A 26,864-nucleotide genomic window follows, 5' to 3' on the forward strand; every position below is an offset into this window, starting at 1 on the left:
TCCTGTTCTATACTCTCTCTCTCTCTCCCCCTTCCCCTCTCCCATTCTGTACCCTCACAGAATAATCAAGTCTCTTGTGATTTAAACAATCCTTTTCCCTGTTCAAATCCAGGAATAGAAATGATGCCATGTGATAATAGGACACCAATCACATTGTTTAAATATATAATAGCCAAATGGACATTTGCAATGAGCGGCTCATGAAGAATACATAGGCTGAAATGAATCTACACAGAATGTTTGCGGAACAATTGTGAATAGATACTAAGTTCCTTAATATTCTAATTAAATGCATATCACAGGCTGTTTGCAAATAGTTTGTGAACAAAAAAATTGGATAAAATTTGCCAAATGAACTGTCTCCAGTAAATTGTTCACCCAGCTTTAATAATTATAGTTGCTGCCCTATTTTCCTTGCTTTTAATTTGCCTTTTGACTATAATTAAGCTCATCTTGCCTTTTAAGCTTTTAAAAGTGCACATTAAAGAAGAATGCAGTCTTGTCTGTGAGGAGGGCTTACTCTGCCTCTTATAACTCTAAAAGTAGCTACTCAGCCCACAGTTTATTAGATATCTGAATCTCCCATAGATCCAACCAATTCCTGAGGTGTGGTGTGCTTTAATATAGGTACATATTAATATAGTGACATCAGGTTTACAAGAAAGAAATTAGGAGATATCAGAGCTAATATAAAAATTCACTTCAGAGTTTTCAGATGGGGTTATTCAGTCATAAAAAAGGAAAAATAGGGAAAAGGAGAGTCGATTTAGAAACAAATTGCATAAGCCAGTGGTGCCCAACCTTTTCACTACATGGGCCAGATTGGCAGTGCCAGGTCCAGGCACAGGCTGAATCCAGCTTTTGGGTTTGATCTGGCATGCAGGATCAACAGGTAGGGCCCCAGTCCAACCCTGATCCATCTACTGGTGAGGATGGGAGTGGCCTGGTCCCCATTTGGATGCATGGTGGTGGGTAAGGCAGAGCAGACTCAATCCAGACATGAGGGGAGAGGGTGGAGCAGAGTGACCCTAACTTGGATCCACAGGTGAGGGAGAAGGGTAAGTAGGCCTGCCCAATTTGTATGTGGAATAGATGTGGGGGGAGGGTGTGGGGGGCAGGGTGGAGCAGCCCTGATCTGGACATGTGGCAGGGGCAGTGCAACCCAGACCTTATCTGGATGCCTGAGGAATGGATATGGTAGAGTGGCCCCTATCTGGGCACATAGGAGATCAGGGAGCAGCCCGACTCAATCCCAACATGTGGAGGTGGACCAAGCCTAGTGGCATGGGCTGGGCTGGGCTGGACCTAGCCATGCAAAGCTTCCTCCACTCTCTAGCTTCCAATTCTTCCAACCCTTGGGGATTCCTGTGGGGCAGATGTCATGGCTCCATAAGCCAAATCTGGAAGTTGAGCATCCCTAGTATTAATTAGTAAGTGATCTTACCCCTAGTCAGTGATTAGTTTATATTTCTCTGATTCATTAGTGTTAGTGTCAGAGTAGTTCCTTTAAATTACACCCCCAATCATGGAAAAAATTCTTATGTGATTTTGTGGGACAAATAATGTACTCAGTGGGCATGTCTACCTGTGCTATTAATGCACAGTAAAATTACTGCACATTAAAAAAGGGTTTGGTAAATTAACCCCAGGAAAGGGTTTACATGTACACTGGCTTGAGAGAAACTGTGCTCCCAACTGGAGTAGTTGAGACCATGGATGTTCCTGCCACCCTGCCCTGCTCTGCCACATTGCAGCATGCAGGGGGAGCTCCAGGCTCCCCGGGGTGCCATCCCAGGGCTAGCAGTGGGCAGAGGGCTGGTCCCAATCCCCATGCGGGAGAGGGGAAAAGTTATCCCAGCTGCTGCGACTGCTGAATCTCAGCTATGTGGCGATTGGACCCAATCCACATGGGGCCAGGAGAGGCATCCCTGCCCAGCAGGGATTCTGTCTGGCAGCCACATGGAGATTAGGAGGGGCCCAGTCCCTATGTGGTTGTCTCCACCAGGCAGGAAAAACTCACAGTTAAGTGTGTATGCTTCTGGTTGGGATGCAGCAGCCCCAGATAGCAGTACATCTCTCCCAGCCATGTGGGGATCAGGATGGTCCCAATCCCCATGCGGTGGGAAGACAGCTGTCCCTGCAGCCAGCACAACTCCTTTCCATATGGGGCTTAGCCAGGCAACAGTAGGTCCCCTGCTGCCTAGGCTGACTGGGAGGAAATTTTGTGTGTGTGTGTGTGTGTGTGTGTGTATAATATGGCAGGGCTGTTAAGTGGGGGTGAGGGGAGGATCTTGGGCTCTTGGTGAGAGAAGCACGAGGGTTCTCTCCATGCATGACTTTAAACCACAGGGGCAGGGTTTCATGTGTGGCATGGCAGGAGGCACAATTGTTGGGATCATGGATTGGTTTTCATGGGACTATTAAATAAGCTTGTGTCAGGTGTTTGAAAGGTCTATTAGATGAAAAAGGATCTAAGTATATATTCTGGTCTTAGGTCACCACAAGTTATATTTCCCAAGGAAGCAACAATCATGTCTTGGCTGAGCTTCAGGAAACACAACTATCCTAATGCTACTTTAACACTTTCTTCTTTAATCTCACTGCTACTATACATGATCAGCTTGTTGTTCTCATTTCATTCCTTTCACACAATGAAACTGAAGTGTCTTAATGTAGAGGTGATGGTTAAATCACACACCATACCAGCCTTTGAATTATTCTGCTTTTTATCCAAAGAATGTACTGACTAATTCAGTGACAGGTTGGTGTTTATTTTTAGGAGACTATTAAAGGTGTCGTTTTTGCCTCTCTCTCACAGACACACATGCACATACACACACTAATGAACCATTAAAAAAGAGAGAGATGAAAGACATCCTGTCAAAAACGAAGTTGAAAATGTGGGCTTTGAAATTCTTCTTTGTTTTTTCTTGCTATCTTTTGTAGCAGTTTGTTATCTGGAGCCAGGTGGCAGAAGTTTGGCCAGAGGTTGTAACACACATGAGGTCTCTTGTTGAGTTTCAAATTGTTCATGGGCTTGCTAATGAGTCACATCTTTCATGTAGCTTCAGATGCTGGTAATGGCACAAGAGAAAAAGAGGGCTACTTTTCCTCTGCTTTGCTTTTGTGGGAATAGTTTCCTAGTTTTTCTACCCTTCCTTCACGTCTTCAGAACCAGTTAAATGTACCACATGTTCTAGCTGATTATTATTATCCAGTGCTTTCAGAGTGAGAAATCTTTAGGCCTCAGTTCATGGTAGAAATTGATTCATGGCATGTTTTTTGCCAAGTTGGATAGATCAGAGTGAAGTCAGACGATCATCCAGAAATAAAAAAGGATGCATTAGGTACCTTTGCTAAGATAGGTGATCTCAACTTCACACTGAGATAATGGATGTAAGACCCATAATCAGCAAAAATCACACATCATAAAAATAACTGATGACATAACCAATACATTTCTCCATTCATGGATCTTATTCATGACTGTTCCTTCACTGTTTTTAGCATTTCTTCAAGTATTTTGGACTTCTTACTGACAATGAATTGGGGGAGCTAATTTCATTAATCATTTGTTCAGATGCCTTTTGACCTAAAAACACAAACTGATTTTTTAATAAGAATATTTATTAGAATCCCACTCAGAAATAAACAATTAACATTTTCCCATGTTCAGTTCACGTCTGAACCGCTGTGCCCCGCATGTATTGGACAGAGGATAGCCATACCCCATTCAAAACCTTAATTACTTCCCATTCCCTTACTCTGACAATTTTTTCTCCTAAAATATGAATCCTGGGGTGTTTTTTTTCCCGCAGCCATTCATCTTCAGAATGGCACCCTCAGAAACCATTAAGTTAGAGTTAGGAAGAAAAACATTTGCACTTAGGGATGGCAATCAACTACATGATCAGTTTAGGAAAGCTGATGTGTTTTGGCCATAGAATAAAGAAATTATTTGAGGGACTTCTGGTTCATGAAATAAATTGTTTTTTCCAAGTCCTGAAGTCTCCAATTCTATTATTTTTGCACTAAATTGGCATGGAAACCTGGTGTATTTATTGTGTCCTCTTAGCAATATTTCATTTTGATCTGAGGTCTGCAGCTGTTTACTTGCTAATTTTGAATCTTTCAGGTGGATGTTTTTCAAGTGGAAGCAGTAGATCTTGGATCCCTGCAAGAGCTGGTTGTAGAAAAAGGGAAAGGCTCGGATTGGCAACTGGAGAAGATTATTGTTAAAGAGCCAACATTTTCTGGGACAGAAACACTGTTTATGGCTCAAACATGGCTAAAAGACAGAAAGAATGGGAAAAAGTTGGCCTCAGTAACTCTGAATGCTACAGGTCAAAATTATTTTAGAAATACATTATTTATTAAGAAATGTGTTGACAACTATATTGTTTTTGTTTCTATAAATGGGTTATACTGTAAGAAACTTCAATGTGTTGTTGTAATTAAATAGGAATTACAGTTGCTGAACACTGATGAGCTTTAGTACTATTTAGTAACCAGTACTGCAAGGAGACAGTCAGGGCTCTGTTTTTTCAGATTTATTTTGGCACAAAATGAGAACAAAATTTCTACATAAATTGCTGTCTCTCTAAGCCTGTTTTGTCATTTATGAAAGGCTACTGCTTTTAAAGTTTGCTTTTAATTCCTACAAGGTCTAAATCCTCTGCTGTTTTGCCAGACCTGGTTAAAGAGAGATTGCTAGTTTGCTTCACCATGTTCGAGCTGTAGAGAAAAGTCTCTGTAGTCTTCAAGACAGCAGTCTAACATTCTGGCCTCTACACTGCATTGCCATGAAAGTATATACTGTATACAGTACTGTGTATTTAGCCAACATCTATGCTGCAATCAGCAGTAATCTTCAGACAGTGGCTAAAAAACAGTTATTTACTAGAATAAAGAATCTTGTCCTGAAGGTAAGCAATAATCTAGCATAAACCATACCAATATTATCTCTGCTCACCATAGCTGTATAGCCCAGGGCAGGATGTTACCTAATAATCCAGATTTTGAAAAGAAGTCAAAACAAAATGTTAACCATATAAAAAAAAGCCTGTAGATTTTATGGCTTTTTGAACTTTTATTTTTTGGGGAAAATACTTGAAATATTCTTCACAAAATCCTTTGTATGGGGCATTAGTATACTTCTAAAAGAATACAAAAGTTTTTCATTTGCTTCACAGAAGAAAGAATTGTATTTTTTTTAAAGCAATTATGGCCTGTCCAAAATCTATTGAGGTCAATAGGAGGATTCCCACCTTAGATTCAGGCCCTTGCATCTAATTATGATTTAAGCAATCATGGCCCAATCCTTTCATGTTAATGGGAATTGATTTCAATGATAGCAGGACCAGTCCCTAAGATCATCTTTAAACACAGCTGATCAATTGCCCAAAAGCAATGTGAGCCGTGATTATGTAAAGGAAGTATAAATTATTTAACTGTGAAAAATAATTGAGCATTCAGATCACAACCACTTAGAGGAATTGTGCTTGTTGTAAACACACCTTATTAGATGAAACAGTATCTAGGATAGGAAGCTTAAGGAGAAAATGGCATTGCAATGTTTTAGTCAAATCTTTAATCCAAATGATGAAGTACTCACTACAGATGAATCCAGACATTCATTATAATTTAGACACGGCTTTACAAACACATTAATTTTCTCTTCAATCTTTTTTTTTCGATTAGAAAATCAGGAGAGGAGGAGCACAGCCACCTCAACATTAGGAAACCAGCAAATGAAATCAGGTAGCTCTTATGCCCCTACACACAATATTGAATTAATCAATTTTAAAACAATATTATGAAAACATTTTCATCATAAACTTGCAATTACATCTTCTAGTGTTAGTAATGCTATTTGTCTTGTAATATTAAGAAATGAAAATAAGCCTAGATATATATTAGCTGATCAAAACAACTGAATACTTATGTATTACGATTCCCAATTAAACTAAAAATAAATGTCTCTCTTATGAATTTTATCTTGAATATCTGGGTTAACATGTGAAAGAAGGAACATATTTTAATCATTCTTCCCTTTCTGATGCTCCATATTTCATTTGTTCAGAAGGCACATGGAAGATTTATTTCATGCAGTTTCATGATAAAACAACAGAAGGATCTGAAGAGTTAATAAAGAAAATTTCTGCATTGGTTATGGTTTTTTATGGAAGCAATGGCAAATCAAATCCAATTTCCATGGAAAACAAAGTGGAACATGAAGCAGAGGACCAAATAACATATGATGTAAAATTCTATGTACATTTTTACTATCCACCTTTTTAACATCCAATTTCATAAGCAGGTGCTGTTTGCATAAAAATAGAAAATAGGTACTGTTATATTTCAATTTAAGAACCAATTCTGCATCTCTTCCAGTAGTCAAGAAAGCAGAAATGGACCTTTAGTTATATAACCTATTTCATTTGTAATATTTTTATGCTGTCATGGCTCATTGTGACCAAACCTGTTTTATTTGTTTTTTGTTTCTGTTTTGGGTTTTTTTGTGGGGGGGTGGGGGGGTGGAGGTGGGTTGTCATCAAATAGATACAGTTGATAATGCAAATGTATGCAATTTGTATTGACATTCAATATTCACGTTTCCAAGCCAAGTCAGTACGTACATTCAGGTTGAGTCTAGACTCGCTTACAAAAATTAAAAAGAATTGTAATAAATGCCACTGCAGTATAAAGCTGGTGTTTCCCAAAGCTCTTACCATTAGTAAAATTCTTGGGAGTTTTACTAGGAACATCAGTGGGAGCAGGAGATTGGACAGGATTAACCAGTTTTGAATATCCAACTTATTTTTAACCAGTTGTATGATGCTGAATGCTAACAGATTGATTTGTTGTTTCCTAGGTGTATTTCCCTTCTGACTTGGGGATGCTTTATAAAGTGAGACTTGGGCTTCATAGCTGGGAAAATAACACATCCCAGTTGTTTCTACGTCACTTTAAAATGCAGAACACAAAAACCCTGGATACCTTCAGTCTCACTATAAATAAAACACTTCCTCTTTCTCTTAATGGAGACAGATGGATGGAGCTCCCTATAGAATGGCCATTAAAAGATGCACTTTCTGGTAGGTATAAATCTACATTAAAGTAGTAGAATGGTCCAGAAGGTTAACATGTTCTAATATAACAGCTGAAGTCTTTATCAAGCAAAATGTTTCATTGTCCATACTTAATGTTACATAAAATCTAGATAAGAATTTACATGTGCCTGTAAGGGTAAACATTATTCATTTGGCTTAATTTTTGTATCCTAAAATATGCAACAAAAATGTATTGTACACAAACATTATGAACGGCATAGAACAGTATTAGCAAATGCTCTTCTCTTTTGTTACATTTCCATTCAGTCTCCAGCTGCTGCTTTTTATAACAGTACTTATTACCACTCACCTTCTAATAAGTGATTTTTTAACAAACAATTATGCTTGTTAAAAATTAACTCAAAGATTGTCCTATAGATGTCATCTTTTTTTTCTTAGCAAGGCATAAGGATCTGGAACAGTCTTTCTTATTTTTCACCTTGCACCTTTCTTGTTTTTCTAGTGAGAAAAGTAGAAGGCAGGGTGGGGTGCCATCTTAAAGACTGATTTTTAGCCTTCTGCCAGGCTTTAGACTATCATGGCTAACTAGCTCTCTCTACTAGTGAAAAAGTAAACTACACTAACTTAGCACCATAACTCTTAGCCTAACAAACAGGTCAAATTAAGGGTTTTATTAAAAATAAACTTAAGATTTTTTTTCAAAATTAAGGGTCTTTTAGAAAACTTAATCTTTAATCAATTTGCAGCTGGGTGTTACTCAGAAAAACACCCATTCACATAAACATGGACAACAAAGTATGCTTACTAAAGACTTAGTCCATAGGCAAATGAAATCAGTGCTAGTCTTTCCCTGGAGCACAACACAGGTTGCGCAAGATGAGCAAGATGTCTCAGTTCAAGTAGTCTTGGTATGACTATTCTTTTTGTTTGTTGGTTTGACTAGCACAAAACATTTAAATTCATAATCAAGTCTACTGTTTCCAGTTGTCTGCAGAACTGTGTACCATGATTGCAGTATGGGGACAATAGTGTTAAAAATTAGGTTGAGTTTTACTGACACATCCATGTATATTTGTATACAGCTATAGCCATGTACACACACATTGAGTGTAATGCAATATGGCTTGCTGGAATTTAGACTAGGTTTTGTTTTTGGTTCTGCCACTAATCTGTTGATGTTCTTTGGCAAATAATTTCAGCTCTCTGTGCCTCAGTTTCCCCATTTGTCACTTGTAGATAATGATACTTTCCTCCTTTATAAAGTGCTTTGAACTCTGCTAGTGAGAGATGCTGTGCAAAATGTAGGTATTAATATAATATAATGGAAAATAATATGATATCTATTTACTATGGGCCAGATTCTATTACACCTGTTAGGCATGTAAGTGTTCTTAGATGCCTAAGTATGATCTTCTTCCACCTTGATCAAGCCTGTGAAAAACTAATAATATAGCAGGCCCTTCTCTTCTTCCTCCTCCTTACTGCCTTTTTTTACTTAATTTTCATGGCAAGATGATAGCAGGTTATGAAAGCAAATGTATTAATGGAATTTTAGGGACTCAAACATGGTGGAACAAAATTGCAGTTAAATCCATCTACCAACAGCTGCCTAATAGGTGGGATAGGACCTGGCCCTACATGTACATATACTATGTGTAACAGTAACATGTTGCTTGATAACTGGAAATCCTGAATTAAGTTACAGTTTTCTCTGTTTAAAAATTTCAAATTCACTGATTAACGCCCCCCACCCCAAATCCACACTTAGATTGAAACGCCACTGTATAGATAGGTATCAGTTGAACACAGTGTTTTATTGATACATTTACAATTTTAAAGCGAGTTGGAAGCCTACCAGTGCCTCATCCACTATAATAAAATAAATTCTAAGTACCTATACATTTTGGTATTTTATCATGGAAAATTAGAACTCCCTCTGCCCCCGTAGCTTACTAGGATGTAGGTCCAGGCTCCTTGCTCCCCACCTACAGCCCTCCCAGCCCTGCGTCCACAGTGGGCAGCCTGCCCCTTCCCCCACCCCACGCACAGATCTGGAGGCACATTCCCCCTTCCTCCACAGGAGTGTATGCAGCAATGGGGAGCCAGCTCCCCACCTTGCCCCCCCGGACAAACCTCCCATGGGTTTGTCCCGCTCCCCACCGGGGCCCTGAGGTCTCACAAGGCACCAGGCCTCAAGCACCACCCAGCTGAGCAGCAGCAGTAACTGCAGTCCCAGCACTGTCCATACTGGTCTGACCATGGGGTATGATTCCTTCCTGACCCCAAATATGGTGATTGCTATGACTGTGAGCAAGGGTCAAGACTTTTGAGCCAGGAACTTCTGGGTTTGAGTCCCAGCAGGAGCACTGGCACACCTCAGTCAGTCTCCAGCCTTGGCTGCAGCCAGTGCTCAATGGTTCTGAGGAAGGCAACAAACCCTGGTAGCACTAGGAGGGGAAAATATCCCCAAAAAATCCCCCAGATGCATGGGAAATACCCATAGTAGAACATAGGCATAGCTGCTCCTAGATTATCCCTCACCAATGCTTATTCAGCTCTGGAGATAGATAATCCACAACTTCCCTAGGTAGTCTATTTTCCAATCTCTCAATGTTCTAGCAGTAAATACTTTTTTTTTATGATATCCAATCTAAACCTACTTTGCTGCAACCTCAAGTCATTGGTCTGTGTCCTGCTGTGTGCAGCCAAAGAAAAAAAGTGTTCTCCCTCAGCTTTATGGAAATTCTTCAGATATCTCTATCATATCCCCTCTTAGACACCTTTTCTGTAAACAGAACAGGCCTATTCCCTTAAACTTCTTGTATGCCTTGCCTTCCAACCCCTAAATCATTTTTGTCACCTGTCGCTGGATGCTCTCTAACTTCTCCATGTCCTTTTTTAAAATGTGGAGCCCAAAACTAAACAATATTCTAGATGAGTCCTAAACAGTGCTGAGTAAAGAGGCACTATCACCTCTTGTGCCTTGTACCTAGTGCTAATATTGATGCAGCTTGCAGCCCAAAACTGCTTTCGCCTTTTGTGTACCTGCATCATACTGCAGACTCATACTGAGTCTGTGATCCACTAAGACTCCTAGATCCTTTTTGTTGTGCTGCCACTCAGCCAAATGTCACTCATTCTGTATTTGTGTTGTTGATTATTCTTCCCAAGATGTAGCATCTTGTATCTGTCAACACTGAACTTCATCCTGTTAGCTCTAGCCCAGCTTTCCATTCTGTCAAGTTTCTTCTGAATTGCACTCCTGTCCTCCAAAGTGTTCGTGATCCTTCCCAGTTTTGTATCATCTGCAGATTTGCTCAAGAAGCTCTCTATTACAGCATCCAAATAATTAAATAACATGTTGAGCAAAACAGGGCCCAGGAAAGACCCCTAAGGGCCTCCACTCAGAAGCTCTTACTATTCTGACATGGATCTATTTATAATTATCCTGTGATTGTGACTATCAAACCAGTTGTCTAGCCACCTTATAGTAGTTTTGTCCAGCCCACATTTCTTCAGCTTGTTTATGGGAGGGTTATATGGGAATTTATAAAAGCTCTTCTTGCTTTTAACCTCCCTCTGCAGGTGCAGCTCTTTCTTTGTTTTGCCTTCCTGATTCTGTCCTGGCAAGTTCTTGCTGTTTCCGGTTATGACTCCTTGATGATCTGCCCATCTTTCCATTGCCTGTATACTTTCCTTTTGCATTTGAGGAATCTTCGAAACATCTCACACAGCCACATTGGTGCTTTGCCATTCTCTTTGTTTCCATTGTGTCAGAGCAGCTTCTTGCTGGGCTTGCAATACTGTGTCCTTTAGAAGCCTCCAGCCCTCCTGGTCACCTTTATCTTTCAGTCTATCCTCCCTTGGCACTATGCACACTATCTCCTTAAGTCACTTGAATTCACCATTTTGAAATACGGTGTCTTAGTTCTGCTGACCTCATGCTTTCCCTGTATCAAGATAATAAATTCCATCACACTGTGATCCAATTATCCAAGTTTCCTATCACCTTGACACCCTCCATCAGTTCTTCCCTATTGTCCAGTACAAGATCCAACCTAGATGATCTCCTAGTTGCATCCTCAACTTTCTGGAAAATAAAGTTGTCTCCACACAAGTTTAGAATTTACTCAAAAAATGAAGTCTCCCATCAGTACCATGTCATAACATTTGGATAATTTTCAGTCACTTCCTTGAAGAGTGCCTCATTCACCTCTTCTTCCTGACTTGGTAGCCTAAAATAAATTCCTGCCATTATACTGGTGTTGTAGCTTCTCTTCACCCAAGTACATTCTGATCTGTTACCGTCTTCCTCCTGAACCAGGGAACAAGTGTATATATTTTTGACATACAAAGCAATACTGCCATCTTTTCTCCCAAAGCTGTCCTTCTGAAATACAATGAAGCCTCTGTGTTGACGTTTCAGTCATAAGAGCTGTCCCACCAAGTTTCTGTGACACCAAACAGATCATAACTCTTTTCACAGACTATCACTTTCAGTTATCTTGTTTGTTTCCTACACTTCTCATATTTGTACACATACATCAGATATATTTTATATTCTGATTACTCATTTCCCTTCTGGATCAATTGTTGCTGTCCTGTGACTCTCTGACCCTTTCCTATAGTTGAGCTGCTTCTTACCCTCTGTTGAGCTATAGTTGAGCTGCTTTTCCTGCCAAAGACAGGTGCATATTCACAAATTAGGCATCCCTACACTCAAGTGCTCTCAGGGGCTTGATCGGGTAGATGTGCTCACAGCAGAACTAATGTGCACAAGCGCTTGCAAGTGCACACACACACACGCACGTGCGCACACACACACACACACCACTGAGTATAGCACAGAACTCAACAGCCAGAACCATTTTCATTCAAAAGCAAGGGAAGAGGGTGTGCCTATCTTTTATATACTTAGTGGCTAGCGGACTCTCCCAAGTAAGCAGAAGACTCATGTTCTTCTTCCACATTCCCTCTGCAGCCTAAGAAGGTTCAAAGCTACATTCCCACTTCATAGATGGGTGCCCTATATACTTAGAAGTTAAGGTAGAGCGGGGGCACTCACTGCCCTATCAGGTAGGTGAAAATGGCCCATCACATTGGCAACATAATATGATTTTTTCTTTTTATGCCTAAATTAGTGTTTGCGTTGTTGCATTTCAGCAGACTTACATTGTTGCAGTGTTAAATACCTGTAGAAATGCCTGTTTTATTGTAATGACATGGCATCTTTCCTTTTGGTCTTGCAGTGGTCACATATCATGTAACAGTAGTTTCCAGCAATGTTTTGAAAAAGAAAAGTGTAGTACAGGTGACAATGTGTGTACATGGAACCAATGGTGACACAGGGGACAGACCCCTTCTCCATCTGTTGCAGAATCCTAAGCAAAGAGAAGATAATGAGGTATTTAATCTCAAAGTTATCTTAAAATATTAAATGTTGTAATACTGAAAAGTTATCTTGAAGTATTAAATGTATTTATCTTAAAATGTAGCATTGGATAATGTTTTTACAGTCCTTTACAGTTCACATGGTTGCTGTTGAATTGGGAGAACTGCACAAAGTTGTCCTTTCCATCCGCAGCAAAACAGGTAAATTACTTTGGCTAGATGTAAGTAATATACAGAGGTTATTGTTCCTGCAGTAGCTGCACAGACAAAACTCCTGTTGAATTCAGTGGATTGCTCTAAGCCCTGAGGGATTGTGTTCACCTTGATTTATGACCTCCAGTGATGATTTCATGTAACATGCATAAACAGTCTTTGAGACAATGAGTGGAACATAGGTGATTTCCCTTACCACTAAACTACAGAGCCATGGTTCTTTGTGTTTTGTTTCTCTGGCCCATCTTGAATTGAACGAGTTCATCTCAATATATTTATTTAATTTCTAAATTGAATTGATGGTTAGGGTATTTACAGGGAGATGGGATTTGTGGGTAAGAATCCCACAACTCAAGCAAAGGAAACTCACATGGGTGTTCCAACTCCCAGATGAGTTGTCTGACAACTAGGTTGTTATATGAGGGGTGCTGTCAACTCCACTACCATCTCCTTAAAAGAAAGGTATAAATGCTTCTCTGTTTTGAAAGAAAATTTGTAGGCATGTCTTCAGGAGAAGTTTCCAAGGTGCATTTTAAGCCTTAACCCCCACATGCAAGTGAGATAACCCCTCACTTGCATGTGAGGGTTAAGGCTTAAAATGCACCTTTATTCCTATCATTTCCTATTAGTTAGCAAAGAGAGTTCATTAATGAATTGTTAATTTTAGGACGCTCCTTGTTCTGTGTTTCCATTCATTCTGAGATTCCTGTAACACAGGGCTCTGGATTTCACTCTAGGGCTTTATGTTTATAACTTTTTTTTAAGTCACTCTTGCATTAATGAGTCTGTTTAAGTGCTAAGCAGAGCTATTGATATAAGGAAAGATAGTTGGGTATACTTTAGGTGAATTTGGGACAAAGAAAGGGAAAATGTTTTTATTTGTTAAGGGCTAAACAAAGGCAGTAGACTCCAGCCTGTGAAATGGGCTGCATGTAGCTGCAGTAATGTAGGAGGAGTCCTAGGAAGGAACTGTGACTCAGGACATGTTTGCCAAATTTACCATGCCTCAGCAGTGCCAGTGCCGTGGCAAGGAAGTTTGGTGCCCGGGGCTTGAGGGCAGTACTGCCAGGCATGTTAAGTTTACCATGTAGACATGGCCTCAGGGTATCCATCCTCCCTCTTCTGTCCTCTTACTCTGAATGAAGTAAATTGCAACATCCCTTTTAAAGTATAACTCACTTTACTCCACGCTTTTAGCCACGTCTTCTTATTGTTGCCTGAAGATTAGAGCCAGCTACACCCTCTGTTAACCACTCACTTGCATGTGGGAGTGGTAGACATGCAGTCCCTGCTCTTCCCCTTCATACATAGCTAAGCCGTACTCAGAGAACCTTAGTTCTCTGCATAGGACCTAGTAACAATCTTGCCCTAAACTGCAAATTTGAGGTTTACAACAGGTATACTGAAAGAAACGATCATTTCAATCATAATCTATAATGCTGCTAAAACATATATTAAGAGGGGAGCTCAGCACTATTTTGATTGACCGATTCATCAAAAAGCCACATTATTATAGTGTTAGTATGCCACGCACCACACAAATCCTGAACACGCAGTTCATTATTTTAATTGGATTTTGTTTATCTGTAGACTGTAAACTGGACATCAAAAAAATACATTTGAAAGAAGCTCTGAAGCCAGACTATATCTACATATTTGAAGTGAATGAGTAAGTTTCATCTTTTATACTAATCATTATCCTATGATAATTAAAAGTATTAGGCAATGTATCAAAGTTACTTTTGTCACAAAGTATGTTAATTAGTGGGTATTTAACAAAAGTGTCCATACTAGTTTCTCCATTTAGCACTTTGATGGAAATGTGTTTTCTAACATGTATAAATGGTTTATGGAGCTGCATATCATTTTGCTTTCCAGAATGTTTTCGGTGGATGCCAGTGAGCCTGAAATAAGAGAAATCCCAGTATCTTTTGTTATCAAGGATGGAGATGGAATAAGAAATGAAGTAAATCACACTTTACTTGAGGAAAAAAGTCCTACAGAAAATGTGGCAGAATATATCATTAAAGTATATACAGGTGACAAAAGGGGAGCAGGAACTGATGCTAATGTGCATATTATTTTATTTGGGAATGAAGACACATCTGAAATATTTCAGCTCATAGAATCACTGGAACACAGAGATCCTTTTGAAAGAGGGAAGGTAAGTGCTGCAGTCATCTGATGTATGATACTAACAAGTTAGGTGTAGGAAGGACCTTTAAGTAGTTGCAGACACCTATTCTGTTTTCCAAGGCATGGCTCTAACCCTCTTAACGGTTCATTAAATCCCTAGGACATTGACAAATGTATAGTCTAATTGACTCACTATAAATGAGTAGCTGTTTCAGGTCTTCTGTCCTAAAAGAATTAGGGAACCTTATTCTTCTAAGGTATTCTAATTAACCCTGTGGCCTTTTGGCTGCTTGGGGCCCTTGCCATTGCCTCTGAATACATCCACTTTCCTACCCAGTCCTATGTTCCTGAATGCAGATGATGTGGGTCAACATCATCTGCATTTATGAATGTCTCTTACGCTGTGCAAACTTTCTGCTTGCATTTTCATACAGGGTAGAAATATCCCAACCCAGTAAATTGTAGCATTCTAGTTCATGAGAACAGATACTCTAAAGAGTCCTGAGAGGCACAAATAGTGATTGGCCATGTAACCAGAAAAACATAACCCCATGTATTCCACTCAGTGTTTGATGTCCATCTTACTCAAAACCACATCCAGATCCTTGGTTCCAATATGCTAAGATAAAAATCTTATCAAGTGAAGGCTTTGTCCAAGTAATAGGACACTTAACTTTAATTTATAAAAAGAAGAAAAAATTAATCCAGCAAATACCACACAACCATACAACCATAGAAACATTATCCACCACAGGTTACTTTGAATCACTTTGTGGTATCAAAATGATCATTCTGGCTCTTGAGTTTCCTGTGTAACAGGCAATAGATACACTAAATTCCCCCTATTGTTCCATAATATACAGTTGAACTTTCATTGATCACAAACCTCTCCTTTCTTGAACTTGCCCTATCTTCAGCCAAGCTGCCTGTCAGTATCATTTGGAGGATCTTCACTAATTGTGATATCCTCCACATATAGTAGGTTCATAGTGGTGGGGGAAAGCTACTGGTGCAAGCACAAGGAGGAAAGAGCAGGGTATACTGCTTGCTAATGAAGATGTGATACTATTGAGCAAGTGTTATGGTCCATTGGAAGCAGTTAGATGGAACAACTATGAGCAATTAAACAATGTCAGTTATGGATAGGTGCCAATGAGGTGCCCTTTAACTTTTTTAATATTGTTCTAATGAAAAAAAAATGTTTTCTTTTCCTATAATTTATGAACAAGTATATATTTGGAGCCAAATGTGGAGTACTTGATGGGCATGACAATGAATAGAATTAAAATCACTTATGTTTACATTCTCAGAGGCATATTTTGTATTATAAATCAAAGGTAATAGAAAGTACCATTTCTTTATCTTGTTGCCAAATTGTAATGCATCAAGGAGAAACATCTCTCCTGTGTATAGAAACCAAGGTAAGAAAAGGTAAAAAGTATTTGAATAACTTAAGAAATAAATAATGGGTGTTTAAAAGAAGACTTTCATTAGTAATAATAATGCATTCCTGCCACCAGTTATCTTCATTTTCTTTCATTCAGTTACTTTCGAATGAATCAAAGAACAAAGCTAGCCAAGCCTAGTACATTTGAGACTTACTATTTTCTAATCATTGCTTCTTTTTTTAATTTAAAGGTTGATACCTTCAGAATAAAGACAAAAAGTTTAGGAAGCCTTCATTCAATTGAAATTGGTCATGATGGTAAAGGAGTTGGTATGTATCCCTAGATATATTTTCAGTATGTTTGTAAAAGGTACAGGATTGTTGGTTGCAGCTGTACTGTTCTAAGGACAAACTCAAGCAAGGTTCTTTGGGTAGATGAGCTATCTTGTATTAGACCAACTAAATAGTTGTGAAAAGGTTCTTTGCAAGCTTTTGGGAACAAATGGCCTTCTTCAGGAGTTGGGAGACTCTGCTGCTGTTATGAGTTCTCCAAGATAGAAAAGAAGCTAAAGTAAACAAGAAGTCTGTGAAGATGCAAATGGGTGGAAGTTTGGAAGACAAAGGGAAGGGAGGAGGGAAGGGAGGGAAAAGTGTGAAGGAATGCCAGTAGTCAGCTAAAGACAGGTTACCTGGTGTGTCAGATGTTGGGCAGGTTGTAATGCGTCATAAAGTCAATGTCTATTGTCCCGGGGAGCTAGGACGGGACTTACCAGTGATGGCGGAGAAACCCGCGCGGCAAGTCTGCCGTTTGTTTGTACCGACGCGACCGGAAGATGACGTCATCACAAGCAAGTGGCCAGCGGGGATAAAAGCCACCGCGGTAGAAAGGCGGGCAGAGGCAGAGGCACTGGGACTGGGTCCCTCAGCCCGCCTAGAGTGGGACAAGCTGCAAACCCCTCAGCCAGAGGGGCAGACAGCCCCAGAGCGGGACAAGCTGCAAACCCCTCAGCCAGAGGGGCAGAAAGCCCCAGAGCGGGACAGGCAGCAGATTCCCCAATAGGAGGGGCAGAGAGCTCCAGAGCGGAGCAGGCGGCAGCTTCCCCAGTGAGAGGGGCAGAGAGCCCCAGAGAGGAGCTGCCGCCTGCTCAGCTGGAGGAGGGAATAGCAGCAACCACCAGCTGCAGGGTGTCAAGTAAGCAGAAGGAGGCCGGAGACAGACCACGAGGACAGAGAAGCCAGCGAGGTGGGATTTCTGGATTACGAACCCGAAGCCTGCGAGACTCACAGGTCAAGTGCCGGGCCAGTGGTGCAGGGACACGACCCTGCCAGAGGGGGCCAGGACCCAGAAGAGCCCTGAGAGGGCGCCGTTGGGCGGAGGTCGCCACCAGCCAGCTGTGGTCAGAAACCTATAGGGGTACCGGAGAGATTGAGCGACAGATATTGCCCAACGGTACCCAGGGAGATCCAAATAGGAGGCCTCAGCTGGTAAGGGGCTGTGGGGCCAAGCTTTAAGTTGTTTGCAGGTTTTGTTTCCCAGTTAAAAGGGGTACCCCAGCAGGAATCACTGAGGGGCACATTTGGGGAGATAGAGTCAAAGATATTTTAGGGGAGCCCTACCTGTGCTGGGACCCAGTGTCGGGTCAAACAGGATAGGGTGAAGTAGAGGACGAGGCAGGCCGGCACACGAGTAATCCTATAAGGGCAGGTCAGGCCAAGGGGAGTTGCCGGCCCATCAGCAGGAGGTCGGCCCCACAAAAGAGGGGAGAGCACTAGAGGTGGTGTGAGGCCGGGTTGTAGGGGTGGCAGAGCCCCACAACGTGACCGCCGAGGGATCCCAGGCCACGGAGCACCCACGAACCGTCCTTAACTGAACCTGACAGCAAGTCATGGCGGGCGAGAACTAAGGCGGGGACTGGACATTAAGGGACCTACTCCGAACCCGTAGCCATCCGGTGTGATCGGCCGCGTTCTCCCTACCAAAGGCAAACCACCTACAGGGAGGGCCCCAGTCCGGCAGTCACATCTATATTAAGTCCATGATTTTTTTATCCAGTAGTTTCATGAAGTGAAGTTCATAGGCTTAGCTATGAAAAATGTTTTGTAAATTCACTTTGAGGATTAAAATTGAGAGATTGGAGCTTGAATGATTGTCTTGTGAGAAGTGGGCACCCACAGGTAATTGGGTGTTTTTGTCTTTGATGGATTTTCAGTGTGCGTTCATTCTGGTACACAGTTATTGTTTGGTTTCTCCTACATATTTTTCATCAGGGCATTTGGTGCACTGATGAGATGCATTACATTTCTAGAGGTGCAGGTGTAAGATACAGGAAAGGTGATGGTTCTGTTGTGGGATGTAGTTATTGTAGGACTCATGGAGATGTGTTGGCAGGTTTTACATTTCTTGTCCTGGCATCCATTTAGTGTGGTTTGCATCATAGTAAGTTTGCTTCTGGTCACCAGGTTAGCAAAGTTCAGTGTTTGTTTAAAGGCTAGGATGGGTGGTTCTGGAAAGATCTCTTTAAGAATTGGGTCTTCTTCTAGTATGGGTTGCAATTGTTTGAGGATTTTCTGTATAGGTTCCAGAAAAGGATGTTATGTCATAACTAATGGTGTTCTGTTCATGGAGATTTTCTTTTTCTGCTGCAGCAGTTCTTTGCATGGTATCCAGGTGGCTCTTTCAAAAGTGAAATCTATCTTTCTGGAGGAGTGTCCTTCTTGGGTGAAAGCCCTTTTGAGATTTGTGAAGTGACAATCGTGGGTGGTACAAATTTGGTGGTATTGGAGAATTTGGCTGTAAATTACAGCTTTTTTTTAGTGTGTTTAGGGTGATTGCTGGTTCTGTGTAGATGTATATGTTGGTCCATGGGTATCTTGTATATGGTGATTTGTATTTTATTGTTTTGATTATTGATCATGGTGTCTAAAAATGAAATGTTGGTGTTGAAGTATTCAAGACAGAGCCTGACAGAAGGATGAAGGTTGTTGAATTTGTGACGGAAATCAATAAAAGATTTCAGGTTTTTGGTACAAATGATGAAGAGGTTATCTATACATCTTAGGTATAGCATGGGTTTGATGGTTCAGTTCCTGGGGAATTCTTCTTCTGGATGGGCCACAAAAAGGTTGGCATATAATGGACTTAATATAAACATTGGATTTATGTCACATTAAAAACTGCCTGACATCTAACACACCAAGTAACCTGACTTTAGCTGGCCATTGGCATTCCTTCAAACTTTTCCCTCCCTCCCCACTCCCCCATCTCTACCCTTTGTCTTCCAAACATCCACTCATTTGCGTCTTCACAAACTTTTTGTTTACTTTAGCTTCTTCTCTACCTTGGGAGAACTCTCCAGGCAGGAGAGTCTCCCAATGCCTGATGAAGGGCGTTTCATAGTAGCTAGGGTCAGGAGGGACCTGATCAGATCATCTAGCCTGACCCCCTGCCACAGGCAGGAATGAATGCTGGGTTCACAAGACCCCAGACAGGTGATCATCTAACCTCTTTTTGAATTCACCCAAGGTAGGGGCGAGGACTACTTCCCTAGGAAGTTGGTTCCAGATTCTGGCCACCCTAACCATAAAACATTGCCTCCTGATCTCTAACCTAAACCTATTCTCCATCAGCTTATTACGATTGTTCCTTGTCACTCCAGGTGGTGCTGGAGAGAATAGGGCTCTTCCTATTTGCTGATGATCTCCCCTGATGAGTTTGTAGGCAGTCACCAGGTCTGCCCTCAGCCTCCTCTTGCTGAGGCTGAACAGGTGTAAGTCCCTCAGTCTCTCTTCATAGGACCAGTACTGCTGCCCTCTCACCAAGTGGGTGGCCCTCCTCTGAACTCTCACCAGGCTGGCCACATCCCTTTTAAAGTGCGGCACTCAGTACTGGATACAGTTCTCCAAGTGTGACCTGACCAATGTCACAAAGAGGGGAGCATCACCTCTCTGGACTGACTTGAGATGCATCTTTAATGCATGACAAGGTATGGCTGGCTTTGCTGGCTGTGGTCTGGCATTGGCGGCTCATTTTCATCTTGGAGTCAATAATGACTCCAAGATCCCTTTCCACTTTCTAGAGGGGAACTCCCCAGCCTGTATGTATGCTGTGGATTCCTTCTCCCAAGGTGCAGCACCCTGCATTTATCTACATTGAACCCCATCCTATTCTCATCTGCCCACTTTTGTAGTCTGTCTAAATCTAGTTGCAGCCTTGCTCTCCCTTCAAGTGTGCCCACCTCGCCCCACATCTTAGTGTCATCAGCAAATTTGGAAAATGTGCTTTCAACCCCCTTGTCCAAGTCACTGATGAAGGTGTTAAACAGTGCAGGCCTGAGGACTGAGCCCTGGGGGACCCCACTGCTTACATGTTGCCTGGTTGAGTACGACCCATCCACCACTACTCTCTGGGTGTGCCCCATCAGCCAGTTTTACCCATCCAACTGTGTAGGCATCAATTCCACAGTCACTTAATTTATTAATGAGAATGGGGTGAGTGTCAAAGGCCTCCTTAAGTCTACAAAAACCCTGTGCCCCAGCAAATGTGTGTGTGTGATGCACATCCTGGCTCCTGTCTCCCCGTCTTGGTTTTCACTAAAATTGCAAGCATTTGTGCTCAAAAGCTTGCAAAAAACTTTTCCTCAGTTATTTAGTTGGGCTAATAAAAGATATCACATCTACCCAAAGAACCTTGCCTGTGTAAAAGGAACAGTAATTTTAAGCATGTTTGAAATTTGGAAAGGGATTTCAGCTAAGAAGAACTTAGCTGATAAATCCATTGAGGTCAATGGAGCTACATTAACTTACAGCAGCAAAGGATCAAGCCCAGGATTTATTAAATAAAATTGTCTTACTCCCTGAAAGTGTATCTTTACATTTATTATTAGTACATATCTAGGAGGACTTGATCTTGATTGCATTATTCAGCCCAAAATGCTTTTAAATTCAGCCAACTTATTACCATGCTTAGGTTTGAGGCCTAAAAGTAAAGACTAGATCTAAACATTTTCAAGCTTTGAAGTACTATCTAGACAGACAAAGAGTGAATGTTAGCATGTGTTTATTTAGAAGCTTAAATTGAAGACAAATCACACCAGAGGGAGAACACCAAGGCATACATAACTATGCAACATTAGTATCTGTGTAAGCTGGTTGCTTAGCCTGCTGGCTTTGCAAGGGAATTCCGTAAAGCAAAGTTCAGTCTTAAACAAACAAAACAAAATCCCTCTGGTCTGCCCTGGACACTAGGAGGGGGGCTGTTTTTGCTTTGCATAGCAACCTAGGTCCTCCTTGCATCAAGCTGTTCCTCTTACAGTGTGCTTCCTCCTCCTCTTGCATACTCTTTTGGAAGATTTTAAAACTCCCAGTAGGACATTCTCTGCTTACCACATGTTCCACTGCTGCGCTCAGTATCGTAGCAAGGAGGTTTGGTACTCAGAGCAAGCCCACAGCAGCAGCCCACCTTCACCATGTGCCCACAGATCCAGGTGGGCACACATCCACCCATGCTTGCCCAGGAGTACATGCAGTGGCAGGATCCACTCCCCTTCTCTGCGCCCTCCCCACCAAATGAGCCACTCGCAGCTCTGTTCCATGCCCCACCCCAGCTGGGCAGCACCTGTTGGTGCCCTTTCGCTTCAGTGCCCAGGGGGCGTCTAGCCACTTGCTTGCTATGGTACTGGCTGGGCTTTCTTAACAGGGCTGACTATTCCTCTTTAAAGGGACAGACTGTCCTGTTGCAGTGTGATTCAACAAGAAGTCAACAAAGTACAGGAAACAATGTATTGGGGAATACAGTGTCTTGAGCTTGTATTGCTTAAAAAAGAAAAAATATAAACATAGAGTCCAAAACTGGAATCTGAGGACAACATACAGTTTGTGGTTAAGTCTTCTAATTGTATTGAGATATTTTAGTCAGATAGCTTAGTTAAAACTCACTTCTCTGGTGCTTTAATAAAAAAGACAAAATAATATTCATCTAACCACGAAGAGGTGTCATGGGGGAGTTACCATAATCAGGAAGAACTGGTTAGAGTGCTGAAGATGGAGAATACTGATGTTTCAAAGGGTGGATATTCCCCACACGTGACTGTTATATCTTTTGGAAGCTGTATAAACTAAAAACGTGTAACGGTTGTTTGTATTGTGTTGGCTGTCACTGCTCAGACCTGATGAAGGATGTCTTGCATTCAAAACCTTGCCTAACTGTACCAGTTGGTCAGATGAAATATAGCACCCTAGGAAATCCTTGCCATAGTTAATGACAAATCTTAACAATATTTGAAGTCTTCACATTTATCAGTGAGATTGTGCAAAATATGTAAGGGGTTTCAACATATTTTATACACTGTTCCTTTTTCTGAAAATATAATGAAACCGTTACATTTTAGTTTATTCCTGACACAAATAATGCACGTATAATTTCAGCCAATATCAGCATTGTCCCTAGTTAGCTTTCACACACACACACACACACACACACATCAAATCCTTCCTGAGTCAAATGCAACACCTACAAGCGGCAGCCAAGAATGTAGTGTTTTTATTGACTACAATAAAAACTGTGTTTCTATTGTAAGGGTAAATGAAACAACGCGTGCTGTGGCATAAATTAACTGTAGTACAAGAAGACAGATACCTCTGTATTTAGCAAAACAATCCCAGAAGACAGAGATTTATTTCCCAAAATGAAAGTTAGAAGGATATGCTTTCAAAATCTATTCTGCAGAATTCTGCAATTCAGAAAACAATGCATTCCATAATTACCTGTTCCTCTCAGCTGAAATTCCATTGACCTCAATGGAACTAAAGCACATGCTTAAAGGAAGTGTGAGATCGCTGACCTGAACGGGAATGATTTTCTGAGTCAGGACCATAGCTACAGGGAAATAATAAATAATCAAATTCACCAAATAGCTTAGACAAATTCAGACCAATTAATTAAAATAGTGCCTGTGTGGGGGGAAGGTAGAGTGGGAGAAAAGAGGTGCTAAATGTCTTGTTTTCCCATTTTTTCCCCTTAAACTCAAAACTCTTAGTAAAACAATATTCTCACTTGTAAAGTCCATCTTATTTTTAATAGTTTGGCATACAATGGGCCAAAGACAAGAGACACCATGTCACTATAACGACTAGTTATGGCAATGTAGCTCATCGCTATGCTGACGTTGTGACAGTGGGCACAAATTGTGACACCACCGTTACTGCACAGTAGCAACAAGCTCTTTGCTCTTCGCTACTGTGCAGTAGGATGGAAATGACCTGTCCAGTACCAGGAGTGTGCAGTACTGGTGGTTACTGTGCAGTCATTTATCAAGTCATAAATGACTGTGCAGTAACTGCCAGTACTGCGCAGTCCTGGCACTGCACGGGCCGTTTCTCACCCCACTGTGTATTAGCAATGGTTTGTACAATGTAGCATCTCATGTAGATGCACCATCATATGCCAAAACTGTTTTTTTTTTAAAAGATTGAATTTACAAGTGAGAACATTGTTTTACTAAGAGTTTTGAGTTTAAGAGGGCGAAAAGGAAAACAAGGCTTTTTAGCACCTCTTCTCTTCCACTATCCTCCTTCCCCACCCTCCACGACACACACAGGCACTCTTTTAATTAATTGGTTTAGATTTGTCTAAACTAATGGTTGAATTTGATTATCTATTATTTCCCTGCAGTTATGGTCCAGAGTCAGAAAATCATTCCTGTTCAGGTCAGCGATCTCACACATTTTTAAAGCATGTGCTTCAGTTCCATTGAAGTCAGTGGCATTTCACCTGAGGCCTGTGAGAGGAACAGGTAATCATGGAATATATTGCTTTAGCAAGTACTAAAATGACTGTGCAGTAACCACCGGTACTGAGTAGTGCTGGCACCCCATGGGTTGATACTGAACCTACTGCGCAGTAGCAATGGCATCATGGATCATGCCCGCCGCTACGTTGCCACAGCAACAAGCTAAGTCACCATAGCTCATCACTATGGTGCCTTGTGCACTTTAGCATGTACTGTATTTCAGGATGTATAAGTCAAGGTTTGGAGCTAAAATATTTACCTTTAAATTTCCACCTTGACTTATACACCGTATTAATACTTTTGGCCCCACCCCCACCCCAATGCTGCCTCAGCCCAGCCCCAGCCTGACCCAACCTTCACGTACTGACTGCATCCCTGTTGCTGGAGGCCACGGGGCCCGGGTGCAGTCTGAGTACAGCCTATGGGCCTTGACATCACCATGGAGACGCTGCTTGGCTGGATGCTGAGCCCAGACCCATCCCCTTAGAGTGGTGCTGCCTGGGCCACATCAGCTGAATGCTGAGTCTAGCCCTGTCCCCTGTGAGGAGCACCAGGCTCAGCACTTGGCTGCCACAGCCCCATCTCATGTGTATGCCCTGGGCTCAGTGCTCAGCTGGCATGGCCCCGGGCAGTTCCACTTGCAGGGGATGGGGCCATGCAAGCCAAGTGCCTAGCCCAGCCCCTTCCCCTGTGAATGGCACTGCTCATGTGTTCACCCCGGGTGCCCAGCTCATAGTGAGGGTACACAGGGTCCAGTATAAGTTGACCCCATATTTCTAATCCAAAAAGTTAGGTCAACTTAATACACTAAATCTATGAAACTCCTGATTTTTTTAACCAGAAAAATGGAGTCAACTTATACACTGCATCAACCTGTACACTGTGAGATACAGTAATACTTTAGCAAATAATATTTTAGCAAGTACTAAACGACATGTGTAGATCCTCCCACTGATCATCAAAATACATTAGACCTATACTGCATCCAAAGATATTTCACAGTGGAGAAAAACAGCAAAATCAAATTTCAAGAATTTGTGTCACTGCTATGCCCTCTGCTGCATTCAGTCTACTAGCTATTATTTTCAGTGCAGAAAACTGATTTTAGATATAGTTAAAATCTAGGCAAAAAATATCAAAGACTTCATTAAAACAGAAAACGTTGGTAATATCTTGGTATCATGTTTCAGTTTTATTAGTTATATTGGATGCAAGTGAAGATTGATATGAGCCTCATAATGATTAGAAAATGAAATTAAAAGCTTTTTCTATAGTTTATGTGCAATTAAAGTGTATTAAATGTTTGCTCGTGTTTTCATTCTACAGGAAGTGGCTGGTTTCTGGATAAATTAGAAATAACAGAAGTATCTACAAATGAAATGTTTTGTTTCAACTGCAACAGGTCTGTATTCTTTGGTAATATTTGAAATTTAGACAGCCATTTTCCTTTATAAAAGGTATTGCAAATTGTTCTTTATATTCTCACAATTGCTTTTAGAAATGCTCCGTTTTAATAGGGTTACCATACTTTCAGTTCTAAGAAAGAGGACACTCGCTGTGTGCATGCGTGCGAGGGTGGGGGGAGTGGTATATGCCAGTGAGAGGCAGTGATATGTTGGTGCCCTGGCCCTGCAAATTCTCTTGCCCATCACTCCCAAGCCAAAGCCCCTCCAGCCCTGCTACTGCCCCTCATTCCTGACCTAGGGACTCCTGGCCCTGCCAGTACCCCTCACTCCCAACCCACAGTACCCTGCCCCCCTGGGCCATGCCCAACCACAGCCTCCACCCTTCCCCATTCCTGCTGGTTCCCGTCATTCCTGACCCACATCTCTGTGACCCACATTCCAGACCTACAGTCCCCCTGCCCCTCACTTCAAAGTCACAGCTCCCTCCATCTCCTGGCTGTCCCAGTCCCTGCAACATTTTCCCAAAGTGGGCTGCAGTCTACAACCCAGTCCCCTCCACAAGTTGCAGTCCCACACCCCAGGGTAACCAGATGCTGCTGCAAAGGGGAGAGAAAAAGGCAGGTGCTAGGACCCTGGGTGCCTTGTCTGGTGTGGCAGAGAAGCTAAACTGAACTTGGTATGTCCCTGTGGACATCTCCTCTGCCCCCGCCCCTACAACTATGCAGTTCCCAGCTGCAGCCTGGGTACCTGAGCAGCTTCTCATAGCATCTTCAGGCAGCAACCCCCCCCCCCCACACACACACACACACAGCTGAGCTGAGCAAAATCCCGGACATCTGATCAGATTGTTTAAAAACGCCTGAATGGAGATTGGAGGATCAAAAAAGAGGACATGTTTGGGAAAACTCAGACATATGGTAACCCTAATTTTAATGTCTATCTGTTTGGTACAGGGGAATTGCATTTTTTCAAATAAACAGGAGTACAGATAAATAGAGATCTTATGGAAGGGATCCCTTATACAAAGGGATTATAACCTAAGTTTGGATGTTTACTTGGTAAACAAGGACTTGGATAAGAAGATTTCTACTGTGCAAGCACCCTAACTAGTGTCTAGTTGAAACAGTAAACTCTTACACATTTGGTGTGATATTCCCCACAGTATGATGAATTCTTCGCACCCTAAAGCATTACAGAGTAAACAATAAAACATTTTGAGGTGTGACTTCATCCAAACAACACAAAAGTATAGAAATTACATAAGTATTCTGATTCTGTTAAAAGGGATGCACTCCATTTATCTTAAAAAAACAGGACTGAACCAAGGAAAGCCAATAATATTCCTGACTCTAAATATTTTTCTGAGTTTGAGAAGTCACAAAAATCACTTTTTTAAAACTGTGTAATAATATTAGGTCTTTTGCATACTCCATTTTAGACCCTTGGAATGCAATTTTCAGAACTGCTGAGC

At 41.5% G+C, this 26,864-nt stretch overlaps 1 protein-coding gene across 1 annotated transcript in view; it reads left to right on the forward strand.

Annotated features, from left to right (window-relative positions):
* Positions 1 to 26,864, forward strand: part of LOC149869243 (lipoxygenase homology domain-containing protein 1-like) — a 270,001-nt gene that overhangs the window by 238,695 nt on the left and 4,442 nt on the right. The window contains exons 48-57 of the mRNA XM_090037326.1: positions 4,136 to 4,343; positions 5,701 to 5,760; positions 6,083 to 6,261; positions 6,875 to 7,097; positions 12,323 to 12,477; positions 12,590 to 12,665; positions 14,268 to 14,346; positions 14,556 to 14,841; positions 16,452 to 16,530; positions 25,314 to 25,403. Coding sequence (XP_089893452.1) covers positions 4,136 to 4,343; positions 5,701 to 5,760; positions 6,083 to 6,261; positions 6,875 to 7,097; positions 12,323 to 12,477; positions 12,590 to 12,665; positions 14,268 to 14,346; positions 14,556 to 14,841; positions 16,452 to 16,530; positions 25,314 to 25,403 — 1,435 coding nt within the window. The remainder of the gene's footprint in view (positions 1 to 4,135; positions 4,344 to 5,700; positions 5,761 to 6,082; positions 6,262 to 6,874; positions 7,098 to 12,322; positions 12,478 to 12,589; positions 12,666 to 14,267; positions 14,347 to 14,555; positions 14,842 to 16,451; positions 16,531 to 25,313; positions 25,404 to 26,864) is intronic.

The sequence above is a fragment of the Crocodylus siamensis genome, chromosome 3, assembly GCF_052110815.1.
Source record: "Crocodylus siamensis isolate JL-2025a chromosome 3, ASM5211081v1, whole genome shotgun sequence".
In the NCBI taxonomy this organism is placed as follows: domain Eukaryota; kingdom Metazoa; phylum Chordata; order Crocodylia; family Crocodylidae; genus Crocodylus; species Crocodylus siamensis.